This window comes from Arachis ipaensis, chromosome B4, assembly GCF_059453495.1.
Source record: "Arachis ipaensis isolate K30076 ecotype BB chromosome B4, ASM5945349v1, whole genome shotgun sequence".
Classification (NCBI taxonomy): domain Eukaryota; kingdom Viridiplantae; phylum Streptophyta; class Magnoliopsida; order Fabales; family Fabaceae; genus Arachis; species Arachis ipaensis.
Genome location: NC_142439.1, coordinates 4,582,360 through 4,602,171, shown reverse-complemented (window position 1 = coordinate 4,602,171; position 19,812 = coordinate 4,582,360). Strand labels below are relative to the sequence as shown.

The window sequence follows — 19,812 nt, the reverse complement described above, 5'->3', positions numbered from 1 at the left end:
GCCTGTAAGAAGGGGTTCAAAGAGGGGTGTAGGCCTTTAATTGGATTAGACGGATGCTTTTTAAAAGGGTATTATGGTGGACAACTGTTAAGTGCAGTGGGTCAAGATGCCAACAACCACTTTTATGTGGTGGCCTTTGCAGTGGTACCGAATGAGTGCAAGGACACTTGGAAGTGGTTCCTGACTCTGTTGGCTGAAGACTTGGGAGCTGTTGGGCAACATGGGTGGAACTTTATCTCAGATCAACAAAAGGTAATATTTATTGACTTAATTTTCATTTATATGTACTTTTATTGACTTAGATTCGTTGTTAGAACTTCCAGTTTTTGAGTATGAATTGGATTGGACTGTGTTGAGAACAGGGGCTGGAGTTGGCAATGAAGGAGGTCATGCCTAACGCACATCATAGGAATTGTGTACTTCACATTTGGAAGAACTTCATCAAACACTTAAAGGATCAGCAGACAAAGCAGCTTGTATGGGAATGTGCTAGGTAGACAACTATCCAGGAATTTAAAGCCTCAATGGAGAAAATGAAAAACATCAATCAGGGAGCATGGGAATACCTACAAAGGTTTGATCCAGCTGTGTGGGCAAAAGCTTATTTCATCCATGGACCGAAAGTAAACAACATCACAAACAATATGTGCGAGGTGTGGAACGCGAAAATAGTTGAGTATAGAGGAAGACCTATACTAACAATGATAGACGATCTGAGGTGTTATGTCATGAGGAAGATGTCCCTACACAAGAAGAAATTAAAAAATCATACTGGAAAACTAGCCCCAGTTCAGCACAAGAGGTTGGAAGAATTCATCAAGCCTAAAGCAAGTAAGTGGAGAGCTATTTGGACAGGTGATAGTGATAGAGTCCTCTTTGAGATTCATAGGCAAGGACACAAGGTTGGGGTTAACCTTGCACAAAGGACTTGCACCTGCAACGTTTGGCAGTTAACTGGTATGGTCATGGTTAGTGTTAAAATATATTTGTGACCTTATCTTAATATGCATCTAACTGAGTACTATTTCCAGGCATGCCTTGTAGACATGCAGTAGCAGCGATGTACAAAATTGGTGTGAACCCTGAAGACTTTGTGCACACGTGGCTAACAATGGACTCAATCAGAGCTACTTACGCCCACACAATGAAGCCTGTAAATAGTGAGGAGTATTGGGAGCCCACTGATGCCCCAAGGCCATTGCCTCCACCAATTAAACGACCAGCACATCGACCAAAGGTAAAGAGAAGAATCGATCCAGTGGAAACTGAGATAAATCCCAACAAGGCAAAGAAAACATTTGAAGTCACTTGTAACAAATGTGGCCAGAAAGGACACTACTATAAAACATGCACCAATCCTGCAATGGATCCAAACTGAAAACCAATGACCAAAAAAGAAAGGAGGGCAAATGGAGCGAAGAAGAAGTCTAACTCAGTTGGAGTTGATGTCTCTAAGAACACAACCAATCTGCAGGTATGGAACTAAGTAGGGATCGATTTGTCTTTAAAGTTAAGTGGTTAGGGGTTTAAATGTCTTAATTTATTTTAGTCGGGGGTTTAGTTGGCTAAAAAAAAGTATGGTAATGTTCATTTGTTGTATATGATAGCAGGAAGGAGGACATGAAAACTGCAATGAGGCCACTAACGTGGCTGGAGTTGGTGTGAACCATAAAGTTGTTTTGTTAGTTTTGTCCTAGTTGAATAGCCTTTGTTATATGTATTTAACTCTTGTTCGTGCTGTTGTTATCATTGTTAGGGAAAAGCTAAGAAAGATAAGAAGAAACTACCAAGAGGAGAGAAAAAAATAACTGCTGTAGCTCCAGAAGGTACACCTCAAGAGATTCCTTTGTCACAAAATACACCACAATCAGAGGAGGTAAAGTTACCTTATTAATACTTTAAAGCTAATTACCTTAGTTTTCATAAATTATCTGGGACTATAACAAAAATTCTTTGTAGGTCCAGCATGCTACAAATCCAAGCAATATTCAACAAGGGTCATCTGATGTAGCCTTCACAACTCAATCCAATCCAACCCTAAGGTTAAAGAACCCTGTTATCAGGCCTCCACCTCCACCAACACCCAACATGTCAAGTTTCATGCCCACACCCCCACCAGCACCAAGGCCTACACTCTGGTTCAAATCTCAACTAGGACAAGGTCCAGCACTTACGTCCCATGCTTCAGCAAATCCTACTCATGGTCCAATAGCTCCTCCGACAAATCCAACAAGTGGAGGTGGTGCAATATCAGCAGAAACAATGGCTGCTGCAAGCTTGGGAACTGCTTCAAGGATTTTCAAATTTGTACCCACTCCCGGGCTCAAGCGTCCAGGACTTAGGCCACCTAAGAAGATGTGAACTTGGAGTACTTTTCGTTGCTGTTTTGTATCTTGGCTACAAGCCTTTAGGACAAATGTTTTGCTTCAAAAAAACTTCTATGTTTTGCTACTTACTACTACTGGTTTTAGGCATAGGACTTTTGGTTGAGATCCCTATATTTTGGTTATCTGACTCAGGGCCATGTTGCTGCCCATATTTTGTATAGCATATTATGTGTTAAGTTGTTTCAACAACTGTACTGTTCCTTAATTATCAATATATTAACATGGATCTTTCTTTGATTGTAGATACTTAGTGCTACTTAGCTAGCATGCATATTTGTTAAATTTATGTCATGACATATATGCCATTATCTATCAATATAGGGATGAAATTTAACATATTCATCACAGGCCATGGTTCAAATTTTACAAATTCAACACAATAATTCCTGCTTCATTCATCATCAAAAGTGTTGTTCACAACTCAACTCAGTGAAATAACAATTCAGCTATGAAATTCTTACACACTTGTTCTAAACAAGCTTGCAATTACAACCCCACCCAAAAATGCTAACAAATTAAACCCATACCTAATACATCTACTTTCACCCAATTTTCAGTTTGCAGTAATCTAACTGATCCTCCAAATCAATTAATCTTTCCTCCAACTCATTAACTTTGTTATCCACCACATAACCATGGCCTTCCAATCGATTATGCTTCTGCTTTGATGCCCCAAATGACACAGCCTTGTTAGCATCCTCACCACATGAAGATACATAATCATCTAGCCATGCAAAGAAGTTGCAATGCCATTTTCCAGTCTACAAAAAAGTTTAACATTTGTTATCATCTATGGAATAGAAATTAAAAACAAAAAATTAGCTAAACCCTCAAAAACTACCTTGAATTTTGGGCAGCGAAAGAATAATCTGTCTGGATTCTTCACCGTCCCTGACATGAACAATATTGCATGAGAACCACAATAACAAATTGGGGCAACCCATTTCTTCTTCCTCGGAGCTCCAGCTCTCCCACTAGAATTTAGGCCCCAGCCTACATCGTCTCTGCTTCGTGGGTTTGATGATGAACAACGCTCTCCATTACCAATCATGGTCTCCTAGGGTTCGTATTTGGCTTGGGAGAAGAGTGAGAGATTAGAAGTATCGAATCACTTTCAAACCATTGTGTTTCAGTGAAGATTAAAAACGAGGTCGTTTTTGGTTTCTAGAGTGGGACAGAGTGACCCCTTACCATTCCCTAATAGCAACGTTAATGACCACTAAAACGACGTAGTTTTAGGTCACCAAAGAGGAACAAATCGATCCCTGTCCATTTCCCAAAGGTCACGTGGAACTTAACAGACTATTAACCTCCAACTCAGCAACGTTAACTGACACGTAGGCAAGTTTCGTTTGTTTTGGTCAGGAGAGATGACGAAAGAACCGGAAAGTCTCACAAAAGTATGGGACATGGACCGATATGTCTCTTTTTTTTGGACAAGGACCGTGATGTCCATCGAAAAAAAGAACAGGACCGAGTTGGGTGTTCACTCTCTTTCTTATTATTCTTTCGTTTAAACATCTCTTAAAAAAAAATTGAAATTCACTTAACTCCTTTCCTCGCAACTCGTTCCTTCCTGACTTACTAGAAACGTGGTTAGGTTCGTTATTCTTTGACGGATTTGATTAATAGAGAGGAGCGATGTGCCTCGAAGCATAAATAAATTATTAAACTTCTTTATTATTTAATTTCTGAGTGGTGCAAAGTCTGCGCAAAAATAGAGAATGGACCGGAATATGTATTCTAGAAATAATTATTAAAATTAAGAAAAAAAAAAGATAAATTAATTCATGACTATTTAGTTATCAGATATTTAAATTTTTAAAAATTTAAAAATATATTTAAAATTTTAATTTAGATACATCAATTTTTAAATTTAATTTATTTTATTTTATTTTTTTTACATGTACATTTTTTGTATATATAATGAGAATCATGTTTAATTTTTTCGTTAGATATTAAAGTATGACAGACTTAAATAAACATAAAAGATTGACATTTCAGATTTTAAAAATGAGAAATGTTAGGAAATCAGTAATTTTTGTGATTTGTAGCCATCAATGATAATTTTAATGGTGTGAGATTGGTGTGAAATTTTATCCAATAGTTCACTTTTTTTTGCTGTTACATGCTGGCCAGAATTTAACAAAGTTGCTGGCTCCTAGATTTTTCTCTTAAAAAAATTAAAAATTTAAATATATTTTTAAATTTTAAAAAATTTAAATATATCCAAATAAAAAAATCAAAGCTTACTGTGCTTTTCTCTAAAATTAAAAATAAAAGTCCAACCATCCAATAATAATTCGAACGCAAGCGTGGGCTGTGTCTGTGTTCGTGTGCGTAAGTCACTGTGATAATAATCATCGTTTAGAGAGAGAGAGAGAGAGAGAGAGAGAAGAGGGTTCGAAGAGAAGAAGAGGACAAGATCCGATGGAAAGACAAGAGAAGACAACATCATGGTCATGGTCGTCTTCGTCAACCGCACCATGTTCCACCAATTCCTGATCTCTTTTCTTTTTCCATCTCCGTCATCAACATCATCAACTACCCCACTCACCACCACCAATCTTCCAATCCAATCCATTGATTTGTCTCTCTTCTCTTCCAGATCCAATTTCCTCCGTCATTCACCGTCTGTTCAAATAGAAGGATATGGGAAGAACTCGAGGAGGAGGAGAGGGAAGGGATGATTCAAGCGCAGTTGGGGAAAAAGAGAAGCACACTTGTTTGCTTCGAATGGCTCAAATGCTTTCCTATTTGATGGTTTTTGCAGCTGGTCTCATGATTGGCCTAACCACATGTTCCCAAATCAATGGAATTTTTGTTTCACAGAGACAACAATACTCTTTAATTAACCGCGGATTGCCGCGCCCCCAACCCAATAATTGCACCCTCAACCAACCGCCGCGCCTTCTGCTTCCGCCGCGGCCTCCTCTTGATCCCCAGGATCAGTTCCAGTGCATGGATATTGACAACTTCTTGCATCCAACCAATCTCATCCATTCCATGTCGGATAATGAGCTCTTCTGGAGGGCTTCCTTGCTTCCCAAGAAAGAAGAGTACCCTTATAAGAGGAAACCCAAAGTGGCTTTCATGTTCTTGACCAGGGGACCATTGCCTATGTTGCCACTCTGGGAGAGGTTCTTTCATGGACATTCCAATTTCTTCAATATTTATATCCATGCTCCTCCGGGATACCACCTCCAGGTCTCCAATTCTTCGGCTTTTTACGGCCGCCAGATTCCGAGCAAGGTATCAAACTAGATACTGTTTTTTTCAGTGATAGATTTGTAGGAAGATAGTATGCTTCACTAGCATCCTTTTAGTAAAAGTAATAGACTTGAAAGACCACTAGGTTTTGCATGTTATTTGGAGATGAATTTTTAGCAGATTGATAATCAGATCCACTCTTAATGCATAGAGATTATGGGAAAAGATATCATGGTAGAAGGAAATTAGAATTGAAAGATGGAGTATTCTTTAACTACGCCCGGGAACAGGTCGGGATAGGATGTTAAAGGAATTCCTACAATCTGATGGCAGACTTTTGAACACAAGATGTATCTATTTGAATTCGTGTTTGAGAGACTTTTCAATCATCTTGGATGATCATTAGATTATTTGGGTTCTATACTTACAGGGTCCAATATTTGTAGATTCTATTCTTGTGACTTGCTTGGCTGCAGTTCATAGATACATTGGTTATTTCTTATCGAACGAAGTCCTAGGTATCATCGGCTACCCTAGCAACGGATGGTACTTCATGCATAGTTTCGTGCAATTATATTATCTATCTCGGTGGAGATCATCAAACAGTGAGCTCTTACCTGCAATTAAGAAATCACACGACCAGAATTTGTTTGGTCATAGGAACAACTATAGACATACATGCTTAGCAATGTCTCGAGTCTTGACTCAGGAATGTAATCATATAAGAACATGACTTCCTAGTATATTGCACTCGCTCTTTATCGAAGATAACAGTTGCAGCCTACAGAGGACAAGGGACATGAGTTGCAATAGTGAGTAACTGAGGAGGAAGAAGAATGAGGTGAACTGATTTTTTTGGATAGAAGTTATGGCTTCTAATTAATTTGTAGCATGAGATGTGGAAGTGGACAAGGGGTATGTGATGTTTGAACAATTTGTGGATACTAGAGCCTAGAGGGGAAACTACAAGGGGTTTGGATTTCCTTTCAGAATGCCAATCAGCATATATGATTCTCTAAAATTGCAATCACGATATTTTTAAAGCTATAAGCAGATTCATTGGCCTGATCATGTCAATATTTAGTTTCCTAGCTTGATGTAATGTGCATATGCAGTGATGTCACAGTAGTAGGTACCAGTAACATGCATAATCATGTATATATTTGTGTCAAGGACTGCAGCTAATTGTCCTTATTGAACATATTTTTTCTTATATGCCAAATTTTGATAGATTCTTATGATTTCTTGTTCAGGAAGTTTCATGGGGAACAGTAACCCTTGCTGATGCTGAGAGGCGCCTTTTGGCGAATGCACTGCTCGACTTTTCAAATGAGCGGTTTGTTCTTCTTTCGGAGAGTTGCATCCCGGTCTACAACTTCCCTACTGTGTACAGATACCTCATTGATTCCTTCCACAGCTTTGTTGAGTCATATGACGATCCTTCCCGTTACGGGCGTGGACGCTACAGCCGGAGTATGCTTCCTGATATTCAGCTTAGACACTGGCGGAAAGGGTCTCAGTGGTTCGAGCTTAACCGTGTTCTGGCTGTTTATATAGTGTCCGATACCCGATACTATACCCTCTTCCGCAAATACTGTAAACCTGCATGCTACCCAGATGAGCATTACATTCAAACTTTCCTTAACATGTTCCATGGCAATCTTAATTCTAACAGAACAGTGACATGGGTTGATTGGTCTCTGGGGGGACCCCATCCAGCAACCTATAGTAGAGCCAATATAACTGTAAACTTTCTTCGAGCTATAAGGAACAACGGAACGCTTTGTCGATATAATTCCGACATGACTTCCGTTTGTTTCCTCTTCGCTCGCAAGTTTGATCACACTGCACTGGAGCCCTTGCTTGGCCTTTCTTCACAAGTCATGAACTTTTGATTCTTTGCACATTCATTCATTTCTCTGATATTTCTAGGTTCTAATTTGGTAGGGAACTTACAACTTTGGCACTGAATCGTTTTGCATTGGTCTAGCTGTACAGGTATTGTTAGAGAGAATTTTGTGTCCCCTACCACAGTATATTAAGCCAATAGGGAGAGATTTGGTTAGTATGCATCGGGTTTTAGGTTCAACTTTTATTGTTATTTATGTAACCAAAAGAGAAACAGAAACATTGTTGCAAAAACAGCACATTGTTCCTTCAAAGAAGGACATCCGGTAATACACAACTTCTTTGGTAATGTCCTCTGTCTCAGTTCTTGATTTTCATGTCAGCTAAAATAATATAAGCCAGCTGTAGTAATTTTACATTTACAATTCTGAGAAATAAATAAACTACATTACATTCTAAACTGTAAAAGAATGCCATTTAAAAAAAAAATACTAATTACTTTTGAGTTACTTGTCATGAACAATAATAGTACAGTGCAAGGCTTGTGTTATTTTAATTAGTTGAAGATTTAGTTGGTTACAAAGAATAAGGGTATTTTTTATGCCCAAAACAACAGAATTTTACTTTGATAATTCCTTTAGTCCAAACCATGAAACCTATTTACATTAATTAGCATTCACAGGAAATAGAAATCTACAACTTCACACTTCTGTGACTGTTATTGAATAAAGTAATGAACACCCCTATACCTCCCTATGTACACCATAATACAACAGAATGATGGAAAAATTACCCTTCAATAATGGCAAACAGGCAATGTCTCTATGAACTCTCTTCTCTCAGATTCCACACTTGACAGCAAATCAAATGCTCCATCCAAGACTTGAAAACCAAAATCGGATGCAAAGTAACTTATCTCGTTGACTCTGAACGATAACTGAAAATGCACACTGTATTTGGATTTTTATCAACCAAAGCCTCAGTATATTAATGGCTAGTCTGGTTTGCCTGTGGTTTATATGGATCAAGCCAACATTTATCCTTCTCTGCTGCATCTTTCCATCTTTTCTCAAAAACTTGCATTTCAATATATGATTGCATCCTAACCTGCATATTGTAGATTGTTTTGTAACATTAAAGGGCTGCAATTGGGTTAAAGGTGTATAAAAATCTAGGTTACACTCATAAACCTACTTACTTTAGCTCTATCACTCTCTCTATGGGAGTCTGATGGCACCTGCAACCATAAGGACATTCCCTTAGTAAAATTTATCGAAATGTGCTTGAACTTAAAAAGCAGGGCGCTAACCGTGATCCTTAAGTTACCCTACTTATGAAATTGAAACCACTTGCCTCATTGCCATTTGAGCCACCAAGAGTAGGCAAACCCAAATGAACTATGTACTCGGAATCGACCACACCAACGTTTCTCATTCGATCACCCTGAAACATTGTTAAGAAGAGAATAACTGGCATGCCGGAAGAATTTTGTATCGAATGAATATGCATTTGCTACTGCTGTCGAAGCAAGTTACCTGGGCGCAATAGCCAAGCTGCCTGTCCAGGCCCCAGGCATGGATTAAGTCATTCTGTAGAGTGTAAAACAAGGATATGATTGTATACATAAACGCGGATGGCTACAAAGGACTAAACCAGGTGTAATTGAAAGGTTGAACATGCACTAATATAAGAGGACAGCAGTAGTTCACCAACCACATGAGAATTTAATTGCATAATGAAATAGACCCTTTAGTAGAACACAGTACCAATAAGACTGAGAAGAACATCAAATCAAATGTAGCACATGGACTTGAATCATATCCAGAGGATTTGGCAACATTTTGGTCCTTGAAGAAATATTTCAAGGGACAAAATCCTGTCTCAGGTTTCAACATCACTGAGGTGGTCCCTCAGATCCTCACAAGGAGGACAAATTAGTCATCGTGTATAAACACATTCTTTTAACAGTATGGATCTGTATACAGGAATAAAATTGTCGTATTTTCTAACAGTGAGGAACCGCCGGGGGACCAAAATGGCATACAAATTTCACCTTCAAAAAAGCTTTGCAATTGATTTAATCCACCATAGACAAAGATTCTTTGGTCAATACAGAATTTTAACATCCTTACCTGAGTCATTTGATTAGGTATAAACTTAGACAATAAAACCATAACAAATTGGAAATGGAAATCTTTGATATCATGTCATGATGTTCTCAGGTAGAGATAATTTATCATAATATTTAGAACATGGGACAGAAAAATGGCCATTCTTATACACACCTGGATCAAGTGCCATACACATTGCCAAGATTTTCTAGAGAACACTGGTGCCATCATTTCCACCCAACTGCAAAACAGTTTCTTCCCTTTTATATCGCGGCAAAAATGATCCAAGTAAGTTTAGAAACGAAGTTAAGAGAGAGCAACACATGATATCAGGTTTGTAGCTGTTTACCCTATGCAAGGAGGAGCAATGCTATGGTCATCACACCTTCCACTACCTTTTAACTTATAGTACCTTCTGCACAAAGATAATACCAAAAGCAGTTGCTTAAGATAAAATAATTTTTTTTTTTTAAATTAGGGGTGTGATCTAACAGCAATCTTGGTAATAATGCATTATGTAAGCAGGGACGTACAACCTCAGGAGATATATTATTTAAGGACAATGTTAATCTTTAGAATGTGTTCCATGCAGGTGTGTAGCAGACAAGTATGGTTCATATAATACGACAAGAAGGTAACTTTCTTGTGTTGTCAAGTTTTTTCGCACTAGCACAGTTAACAGAGATGCTGTATCTGCGGGTCTTATTGTGCACATATAGTTTGAGACATAACCAGCAAAACAACAAGGAAGTGTGTAACATTATAGTTGATTAATAAATTGTTAGTTATAATGTAATAACAGTGTAGGCCAAGCAATAGAGCAATGTTTGTTGCAACTTGAAAGAGGTGAGGAAAATAAGGTTAACCTGTGAACTTTTGATCCGGCTCTATGAACCGTCAGGGGATGATGAACTTCTGATTTATTAGGATCCAAAGCAGGTTGCGATATCTCTAGCCCCTCTTCCTTAACAATAGATAAATATCTAGTACATAATCAACAAGCCAAAATGTAAGGGATAAAACCAAACCATTAAAAGAAATAAGAATTTGCTACTTTTCACCTAATTTTGTCCTACTCTTCTTGTGAAGTGTGTTGTGAGTGTGAGGAAGTTTCGAAGACAAGCAAAGGTAGCTTACCTTTTTGGGTCAAAATTTTCAACAAGAAGGTCCTCATCCCAAAGAAATATATAATTGTATTCAGCAACTATGTCTGGATGCAAAAACCGTTTCGCAAACCACCTGTGCCATCATATAGCACTATTTTGTTCAATATCAAACATGCATTCATCCCCATGCAGTACAATTTGGGAAACAAATTCAAGAGTTAGTTATACCATTTTGTTTGATTGATAGCAGACACGTGTATGGCGCGATTACTCCAAGCTAAATTCTTCCATCCATCCACAAATCCATCATAGTGAAAAAGCATCACAACAAAATCACTTGAAGGGAACTACCAAGCAATGTGAGTCAGCAATGTAATATGAACATTATATCAGAACCATATTGTATAAGTAAAGCAACTATCACCTTTTCAACAATTTTATTAACAATTTCTTTCTGCTTAACTCCTACTGCAATAGCCAATAAGCTCAATGGGTGCTTTGAACTTATCTGAAAAAAAATATGCAAACAACCACTAAAAAGAACGGTTCAAGAGAAATAGAATACAAAAGTAAAACTAATTTATAACCATTTTTAGTACTGAATTATGAGAAAATCAATTTATGTGTAGATATTAACATAAAATTAATTTATATTTGGATGTATTAACTCAAAGCAATTTGAAAGTGGTAAAGTCTGCTTATAATCAACAGATTCCAAAATTTGTTCATGTTATAAGCTACTATCCGACTTAATTATTTTTCTTGTTAATCCATATACTTTTTTCTAATCAATCTCAAAAACTTATTTAAGAATAGCTTTTATTCCCCCCGAAATCTGGATTTAGATTATAATAATATGTTGTCACCAAAACACACACTTATTATTGGAAGCTTAAGACTAACATTATTCTTTCCAGAGTCCCATAGCGGCCGCATTTCTAAGTTAGATGTTTTAGCAACAACTCCTTCAGGCAACGCCTCGCTTCCAGAAGGCCAGCATTGTCTCTAAGGAAACAAACACAGGAATAGAATTAGAGGTAGCTCAAGTATTTAACAAGTTACATGTAAAGAAATGTAAAGAAGCCCCCCCAAAAAAAAAAACAACCACCACCACCAGAATTTCCACACAAAGACAAACCTTGCATGCATGCGATTTTACGAGTGGCATTTTATAAATTAGTCCCCATCGTGCTAATCTCTGCATGTGTAATGCCCAAAAGTATGTGAGATTCATTGTTTTGAAAATATATAGCATTAATGAAAACTCAACACATAATTAAGGAAAATCCATAAACTCAACACATAAATATTTTTTTTTACAGTTTACTTTATACTTTTTTAGCTACAGAGGTAATTATCAAACTACAAACACCAAAGCACCAAAAAGAAAAAAAATAGAAAGCTCTACAACACCACGACCATAAAAAGTTGCGCTATAACAATCTTCTCTCTTTCTGTCTAGCAATTCAGATTTCAGAGTTAGAGTTTGGAATAGAAATTCGTACTTACTTGTTTATACTCCTTGGTGGTGAATGCATTGCCAACTAAGTAAGCACCACAAACCAATGATATCACAATGAGGAAACTCCAAAGGAACATCCTATTCTTTGGATCAGACAGGACAAAGCCCTGACAAAGATGAGCATACTAACATGAGAAATTGCTATAGTTCAATAAACTAAATATAATCTCTTAGAAAGTTAATCTTAAGAGTATTCTGTCATACTCAAATCATAACTCACCCAGAAAAGCAAAGCAATGATATAATTTATATAGTGTTTGTTTTGAGGTACTGAGACAGAGACTGCGAGATTGAGACTCAATATCATGTTTGTTGGTTGAGAGACTGGTACTAAAATTTCTGTCTCTGTCTCCAAAATTTCAGTATTTCAGTACCTCCAAAAAGTGGGGACACAGGGGATTAAAATTTTTAGAGATGGAAACTAAAACTTTAATAACATTTTATACCTAAAATACCATCATTTCAATTAAGTAATTCCAATTTTACCCTTTGTACAAATTAAATTAGAGTTTCATTCTTGTTTCAATTTCTGTCTCCCATTTTGCACCAAACATAATACTGAGATTTATTTCAATCTCTGTCTCTTAGTCTTTGTCTCTCAGTCTCAATCTCACTCTTTCTGTCTCTGTCTCTCCACCATACGCGAATATGATTAGGGGGGAAAATTTAAAAAAGTATCTACTAAGAAGTCAAACAAAGTATAGAAAGGAATGAGAATAACTTGTACTACATATCTAACAAGTTACGAAAAGTGAGAAGAATAAGGTTTCCTCTTTCCTCTGGTAATCATAAAGTAGTAAACTTTTGGATTTATACAAACACTGGAATTATTACAACACATCATCCAAAATTTTAAGCAGAGTAAAGCATAAGCATAACTGGGTTGAACATCAATTGATACAGAGCTTCAAGACTAAACAGAAGTCAAAGTTGAATAATCAAACTACATAGATACACAGAGCAAATGCAACTCGAAACTAAACCCAACATGCTGATTTCAAAATTCAAATACATTACTTTATTAGTATTTCTAATTCAACGTTAAATAGCTCAAAATAATAGTAACACAAAAAGCAGGGTATCTTAAAATGAACAGGAACAGCGATGAATAAGAACAGGATAATCCAGAGAGAGAAAAGCCGAGTGAGGAGCTTACCGGTGCAGAAGTGAAAGGCTTCATCTTTTTTGAGATTGAAAGAAGAAAGGGGAGTACATAAATAGAGGGATCAATTGAGATGAAAAGGAGAAAACTTTTGGTGGGTTTCTAATTGAGAATCACCGAAAAGCAAAGGAAAGAAAGGAATAAATAGTTGGAGAAGAAGAGAAAGAAAGGGAGGAACCGAATACTATGAAAAAAATACTAACTTCATTATTCGAACACACACAGGGACAAGACAAAAAAAAGAAGAGAATAGGGACAGGCTTTAGTCAACGTGTTCTCCTTAAACGACGTCGTATTCAGGCACCAAACCAAACAGGGTACCAAGTTACCAACTTCCAATTTTCTTTCATAATTTCATTACTTTTATTATTTTGTTTTCTTGACATTCTAAGACAGGAAACATTAAAAATAATAAATAGAAAATTATGTGACTCGTTTACTTGTGTTTTTAAAGATAAAATAAGTATTTGTTTTCTTTTTTTAATCAATTGTTTGTAGTTTTAAAAAAACACAATAAAGAATAAACAGTTTTTATGTTATTTTCTAGAACTTGCTTTTAAGTTGAAAAGAAAAAATAATAAGTTTACAAATTTTTTATTTTAGAAAATAAAAATTCTCATTGTTATTTTATTGGGTTAATAATTAAATTAGTTCTTGGAAGAAGTGATATTTTTTAAATTTGTCCTGAAAATTTCTATTAATCAAATTGGTCTTTTAAAAATTATTAATTAATCATATTTATTTTTCTGTTATCCAATTAACCATTTTGGTCAAAGTGAATTAGTGAAATGTTAATTAATAATATACACCACACATAATATAATATGTCTAATTGGACTAACCAAATATATTTTAAAAATCTATCAATTTAGTTACTAGATTATATTGGGAATAGAGTTTATGTAATTGAAGAAAAGAACTAAATTAACAAATTTTTATAAATATATTTGATTAATATTTAATTAGACATGTCAAATATTATGTATATAGTCAATTAACGTTTCACAATATCATTTGTTAAAAATTTTTAATTAAGTGACTGAATATGATTAATTTTTAATCTTTAATGAATCAATTTGATTAAAAAAAATTTTTAAAAATAAATTTAAAAATTATCTTATTTTTTAAAAACTAATTTGACTATAAATATTTATTTTATAAGATTTTTCTATTGTACGTATATGTACATATACATACTATTATTAAAAAGATAATATACTTAGTATATTTTATTAAAAATTTATCTAATAATTTTATTTTATCCCAAGAAATAAACATATAATAAAATATTTTTTCAAATAATAAGTTGCATAAAATAATTTTTTTCTTATTACTATTATTGTAATTTTTTATTTTTCTTGAATACTGTATTTATATATTTATTATATTCAAATAATTAATTATTTTTTATTCTAAAAAATAATTTTATAAAGAGTAAAGTATCATTTTTGTGCTCAACATTTGGGTAAGTCCCAAAGTTGTCCCTAACTTTCAATCGTTCTATTTAAGTCCCTAACGTTTCAAAATTGACTCAATATTGTCTTGTCGTTAGGAATCCGTTAACAGAATTGACAACAGGACAAAATTGAGACGATTTTAAAACGTTAGGGATTTAAATAGGACGAAAATGTTGGGAACACAAATGATACATAGAAATAAATTTTAATTTTATCCTTTAATAATATCAATTTTTTACTATATACAGTATTCAATTGTTTTTTAATTACATCTAACTAAATTACACTTAATCATATTACTTTCATTCTAAATAAATTAATTTTTTTAATAATTTTACTCTTAAAAATTTTTAGTTATCATGAAATATTTGTTAAATGATTAGTATATAAACTTGCGGAAAAGAAAAAAATAAAATATATACAATAAATATAAATTATATCTTTTGTCTCTAATGTATCAAAATTCTTTAAAATTATAAAAAAAATAATTTTATTTAAAAAAAATAATGTAATTAAATGTAATTTACTTATATGTAATTAAAAAATAATTGAATACTATGTACAATAAAAAATTAATATTATTGAAAGAAAAAATTGAATTAAAAATTATTTTTATGTATCATTTTTGTCCCCAATGTTTTTGTCCTATTTAAATCCCTAATGTTTAAAAATTGTTTCAATTTTGTCCTGCCGTTAATGGATCTCTAAAGACAAGACAATATTGAGTCCATTTTGAAACGTTAGGAATTTAAATAGGAGGATTGAAACGTTAGCGACAACTTTAAGACTTACGTTAAGGACAAAAATGATACTTTACTCATTTTATAAATATATTTAAGTATATTTTTATTTTTATTTTTTTACTTATAGTTGAGTTTTGAAAAGATATTTTTTTTTTCAACTCCAGACAAATGAGCCCATATTATGTGTGCTTTAGAAAACTATCATGTATTTAAATAATTATAATCGAATTAATATTTATATTGTATAACAATTAGTTCTTTTCAAAAATTAATTTTAATATTTAAAAAATTAGTGCAAGTAATGAACTATGAACTATAAATTCATAAAGATGGGTCTATATTGTTTCACAATTTGTAAAAAAATATAAAATAATAATTATTTCACAAAAAAATAAAATAAAATAAAAAAATCAAAGGCTACTTCATTGAACATCACCACCCCCATCCAACACGGTCTCTTTCTGGCTCTGCTCCCGTTTCGGTACCACGACGGCGTGGCCATCCAACTCCGGCGGCGACAGAGCATGCAGCGGTGCACTCCCATTTTCATTTGGTGACCAGCTTCACCAACCTTCTTCTCCGGTCAGCCCCAAACCGAGATTTCAGTTTTGTTTCGAAACCCTTTGTTTACGTCATAATTGGATTTTGGTGCTGGTTCTCGTACATGTAGTTTTTTCATACTTTAATTCCATTTACTCACCAATTCTGTAGAATTTTAACGCTACCGTGCAATGTGACAGTGTGATGTTTCCCCAATTTTCTAGCTTCCTTCTTATTTTCCTGATTACCTTCACATCTGAATATTGATCGTTTATAAATTTGTTTACTTTTTGTTTTCTGTAATTAGTTATGCAGAGTGTTTTCAGGTTCTCTGTTCCTTTTGATGAGGAAATTTTGACTTTTATATTATTTATTTATCTCACTACTGTTATTTTTCTTGCCTTATTCTGGAGCTCATATTATTATTTTCTACTATTTAGATGAGAAGTGATGATATTATTGCTTTGTTGCTTCTTTTATATCTGTACTTTTTTTGTTTGTGGCAACTGATTATTTGTCACTTTGTTTTTCTCACTAAAATATTTGGGCATAGGATATCTTTAAGTTAGTCACTGGAAAATTATAGTATGTCTGAAGAGGCTGGATCCATGTTGGTTGCTTATGATGATCCCTCGGACCAGCGGTCACTATCTTTGGATGATACAAGTAGCACAGAGGAGTCACCTGGCGAAACCAGGCTCTCCTTGGAAACGGCTAATGATGCCATTCCGTATATCGGCCAAAGGTTTGCTACTCATGATGCTGCTTATGAATACTATAGTGAGTTTGCAAAGAGGTGTGGATTTTCAATTCGACGTCACCGTACAGAGGGAAAAGATGGTGTTGGTAAAGGACTTACTAGGCGTTATTTTGTTTGTCATCGCGCCGGGAACACTCCTGTCAAGACATCAACAGAAAGTAAACCTCAACGAAATAGAAAGTCTTCTCGATGTGGATGCCAAGCTTACATGAGGATAAGCAAGACAACTGAATTTGGATCCCCAGAATGGCGGGTGACTGGTTTTGCCAACCACCATAATCATGAACTCTTAGAGCCAAACCAAGTTCGATTTCTTCCTGCATATAGAACTATTTCAGATGCTGACAAAAACCGAATCCTTATGTTTGCCAAAACAGGGATATCTGTTCACCAAATGATGAGGCTTATGGAACTTGAGAAGTGTGTGGAACCTGGATATTTGCCTTTTACGGAAAAGGATGTGCGTAATTTACTCCAGTCATTTAGAAAATTGGATCCTGAAGAGGAAAGCTTAGATTTATTGAGAATGTGCCGGACTATAAAGGAGAAAGATCCTAATTTTAAATTTGAGTTTACACTCGATACAAATAACCGTTTGGAAAATATTGCTTGGTCATATGCCTCATCAATCCAGTTGTATGATATTTTTGGTGATGCCGTGGTTTTTGACACAACACACCGCCTAACTGCATTTGACATGCCACTTGGTATATGGGTTGGAATGAATAATTATGGAATGCCTTGCTTTTTTGGCTGTGTGGTTCTACGAGATGAAACCATGAGATCATTTTCCTGGGCACTTAAGGTAGTATATAATGCAGAATTTAGTGTTGTTAACATCAGTTAGTTTTTATTCAATTTACGTTGTGGCATGCTAGTTTATTAAAATGCTTTGTGGTTTAATGAATATAAACAAATGCTAGGGGAAGATATTTTGTTACTAAGATTTTGTGTAGTCAACTAGTCATAAACAATAATCAGTTGCTAGTCTAAATAATTTGCAAACAGTTAAGTGAACCGTTTTTAAATTACTGCAATTGCAAAGAGTTCCTTAATAACTTGCTACCCTTTGGTAAATGTGTGTAAGCACCTTATGCTAGTGTTCTCTGTCCTTCCTATTTTTTGAAAATGGATGCGTTATTTTATCTATGGATGCGAATTTCTTTCTTATTCCTTTCTCCAACCTGAGTGGTCTGTTAATTCATAAAAAGTTCTTTGGCTCTTTAATTTACATATGTTTTTTCCTTCCTTTTTCAAACCACCTTGAAAGGCTTTCTTAGGGTTTATGAATGGAAAGGCTCCGCAGACGATATTAACTGACCAAAATATATGTCTCAAAGACGCAATATCTACAGAACTACCAACAACAAAACATGCCTTCTGCATATGGATGATAGTGGCAAAGTTTCCATCTTGGTTTAATGCTGTTCTTGGGGATCGCTACAATGAGTGGAAGGCTGAATTTTATAGACTCTATAATCTTGAATCCGTTGAGGATTTTGAATTAGGCTGGAGGGAAATGGTTTGTTCTTATGGACTGCATTCCAATCGGCACATGGTCAATTTATATAGCTCTCGCTCACTTTGGGCATTGCCATTTTTGAGAAGTCATTTTCTTGCAGGAATGACTACAACTGGTCAATCAAAGTCAATTAATGCGTTCATTCAACGGTTTCTCAGTGCACAAACCCGACTTGCACATTTTGTTGAACAGGTACTATCTATCTTGGCTGAGATATTGTTATATTGATTTTGATGAGTATTCACTCTGAAAGTTTTAACGTATTCTTTAGAAAGAGAAAAAGCTTAATTTTGATTTATGCTTGCATATTTCAGGTAGCTGTTGCCGTTGATTTTAAAGATCAAACTGGAGAACAACAAACCATGCAGCAGAATCTCCAAAATATCTGCCTCAAAACAGGAGCTCCCATGGAGTCACATGCCGCTACAATCCTCACTCCTTTTGCCTTTTCAAAGCTTCAAGAGCAACTTGTGTTGGCTGCACACTATGCTTCTTTTCCAATTGAAGACGGTTTTCTTGTGAGGCACCACACAAAAGCTGAGGGAGGTCGGAAAGTTTATTGGTCTCCTCAGGAAGGAATTATAAGTTGCAGCTGCCATCAATTTGAATTCTCTGGAATTCTCTGTAGGCATTCTCTTAGAGTTCTTTCAACAGGAAATTGCTTTCAAATCCCAGATAGATATCTTCCCATCCGTTGGCGTCGAATCAGCATACCCTCCTCTAAACTTGCTCAGAGTGCACCAAATGATCATACTGAAAGGGTTCAGTTTTTACAAAATATAGTGTCGTCTCTGATTACAGAATCTGCAAAGTCTAAGGAACGGTTAGATATTGCTACAGAACAAGTTTCCATCCTTCTGTCTCGCATTAGAGAGCAACCAATTTCATTACATGGTGCCAGAGATTTCTCTTCCATCAATAGAAATCTTTGACTCTGATTGAATTGTCAATCTGGTTCAATTATGGAAGGTATGCAGAAATTATTTATGAGAACACAAAATTACTTGATACTGTCATGGCAATTAAGGTAGTTGAAACTATAACAAGGCAGAAGGTTGTAACGTAACATGAAATTCTTCTTTAGAAACATTTCTGTAGAGTAAAAATGCTAAATTCTTCGAATGACAAGGCTTCTGTTGAGTACAAATGTATATAGATTTGAGAAAATTTGTTTGTATGCATCTTTGTATTATGGCACTCTAGTAACCATAGCTAAGTTTTTAGTGAAAAACGGTGTTTGTAATGTAAGAAGAACCCTCTCAATGGTCAATGCAAAGCATAGATCTATGAAATGCATCATTTATTAACGAAGTTAAGGTGACGATTGTGGTTCACCACACACCCGTTATCATCTGATGGATAGGATATGAGGGTGTATTAATGTTTATCTAACTGGGTGAAAAATCAGGTGCAGTCGACTTCACGTTAAGTTGATAACTGAGAG

General features: G+C 35.1%; 4 protein-coding genes across 4 annotated transcripts; 3 read left to right on the top strand and 1 right to left on the bottom strand.

The window, feature by feature from the left end:
• The first annotated feature begins 533 nt into the window (after positions 1-533).
• LOC148566522 (uncharacterized) lies at positions 534-1,378 on the top strand. The gene is made up of 2 exons (XM_088484287.1): positions 534-957; positions 1,032-1,378. The coding sequence occupies exons 1-2, from the start codon at positions 534-536 to the stop codon at positions 1,376-1,378; spliced, it is 771 nt and encodes a 256-aa protein (XP_088340413.1).
• Positions 1,379-4,687: 3,309 nt separating this feature from the next.
• On the top strand, positions 4,688-7,795 carry LOC107638513 (Core-2/I-branching beta-1,6-N-acetylglucosaminyltransferase family protein). Its single transcript, XM_016341827.3, has 2 exons — positions 4,688-5,639; positions 6,851-7,795. The coding sequence occupies exons 1-2, from the start codon at positions 5,040-5,042 to the stop codon at positions 7,490-7,492; spliced, it is 1,242 nt and encodes a 413-aa protein (XP_016197313.1). The 5' UTR covers positions 4,688-5,039; the 3' UTR covers positions 7,493-7,795.
• Positions 7,796-8,040: 245 nt separating this feature from the next.
• Positions 8,041-13,580, bottom strand: LOC107638512 (uncharacterized). The gene is made up of 14 exons (XM_016341826.3): positions 13,341-13,580; positions 12,172-12,291; positions 11,801-11,860; positions 11,566-11,667; positions 11,087-11,170; positions 10,891-11,009; positions 10,694-10,795; positions 10,423-10,539; positions 9,906-9,971; positions 9,731-9,797; positions 8,981-9,034; positions 8,799-8,888; positions 8,644-8,682; positions 8,041-8,552 (listed from the first exon to the last, which is right to left on the bottom strand). Exons 1-14 carry the CDS (start codon positions 13,362-13,364, stop codon positions 8,433-8,435), a joined length of 1,164 nt encoding a protein of 387 aa, XP_016197312.1. The 5' UTR covers positions 13,365-13,580; the 3' UTR covers positions 8,041-8,432.
• Positions 13,581-15,900: 2,320 nt separating this feature from the next.
• FRS11 (FAR1-related sequence 11) lies at positions 15,901-19,679 on the top strand. Its single transcript, XM_016341824.3, has 4 exons — positions 15,901-16,128; positions 16,640-17,651; positions 18,117-18,560; positions 18,683-19,679. Exons 2-4 carry the CDS (start codon positions 16,674-16,676, stop codon positions 19,298-19,300), a joined length of 2,040 nt encoding a protein of 679 aa, XP_016197310.1. The 5' UTR covers positions 15,901-16,128; positions 16,640-16,673; the 3' UTR covers positions 19,301-19,679.
• The last annotated feature ends 133 nt before the right edge of the window (positions 19,680-19,812 follow it).

Coding starts and splice junctions, on each gene's coding strand:
- LOC107638512 (XM_016341826.3), bottom strand. CDS start 13,364: ATGAAGCCTTTCACTTCTGCACCG. Junction 11,861..12,171: donor CCACCAAGGAGTATAAACAA/GTAAGTACGAAT, acceptor TTACACATGCAG/AGATTAGCACGATGGGGACT. Junction 8,683..8,798: donor GTGGCTCAAATGGCAATGAG/GCAAGTGGTTTC, acceptor TTATGGTTGCAG/GTGCCATCAGACTCCCATAG.
- FRS11 (XM_016341824.3), top strand. CDS start 16,674: ATGTCTGAAGAGGCTGGATCCATGTTGGTTGCTTATGATGATCCCTCG. Junction 17,652..18,116: donor CATTTTCCTGGGCACTTAAG/GTAGTATATAAT, acceptor CCACCTTGAAAG/GCTTTCTTAGGGTTTATGAA. Junction 18,561..18,682: donor TTGCACATTTTGTTGAACAG/GTACTATCTATC, acceptor TGCATATTTCAG/GTAGCTGTTGCCGTTGATTT.
- LOC107638513 (XM_016341827.3), top strand. CDS start 5,040: ATGGGAAGAACTCGAGGAGGAGGAGAGGGAAGGGATGATTCAAGCGCA. Junction 5,640..6,850: donor GCCGCCAGATTCCGAGCAAG/GTATCAAACTAG, acceptor TTTCTTGTTCAG/GAAGTTTCATGGGGAACAGT.
- LOC148566522 (XM_088484287.1), top strand. CDS start 534: ATGAAAAACATCAATCAGGGAGCATGGGAATACCTACAAAGGTTTGAT. Junction 958..1,031: donor CAACGTTTGGCAGTTAACTG/GTATGGTCATGG, acceptor TACTATTTCCAG/GCATGCCTTGTAGACATGCA.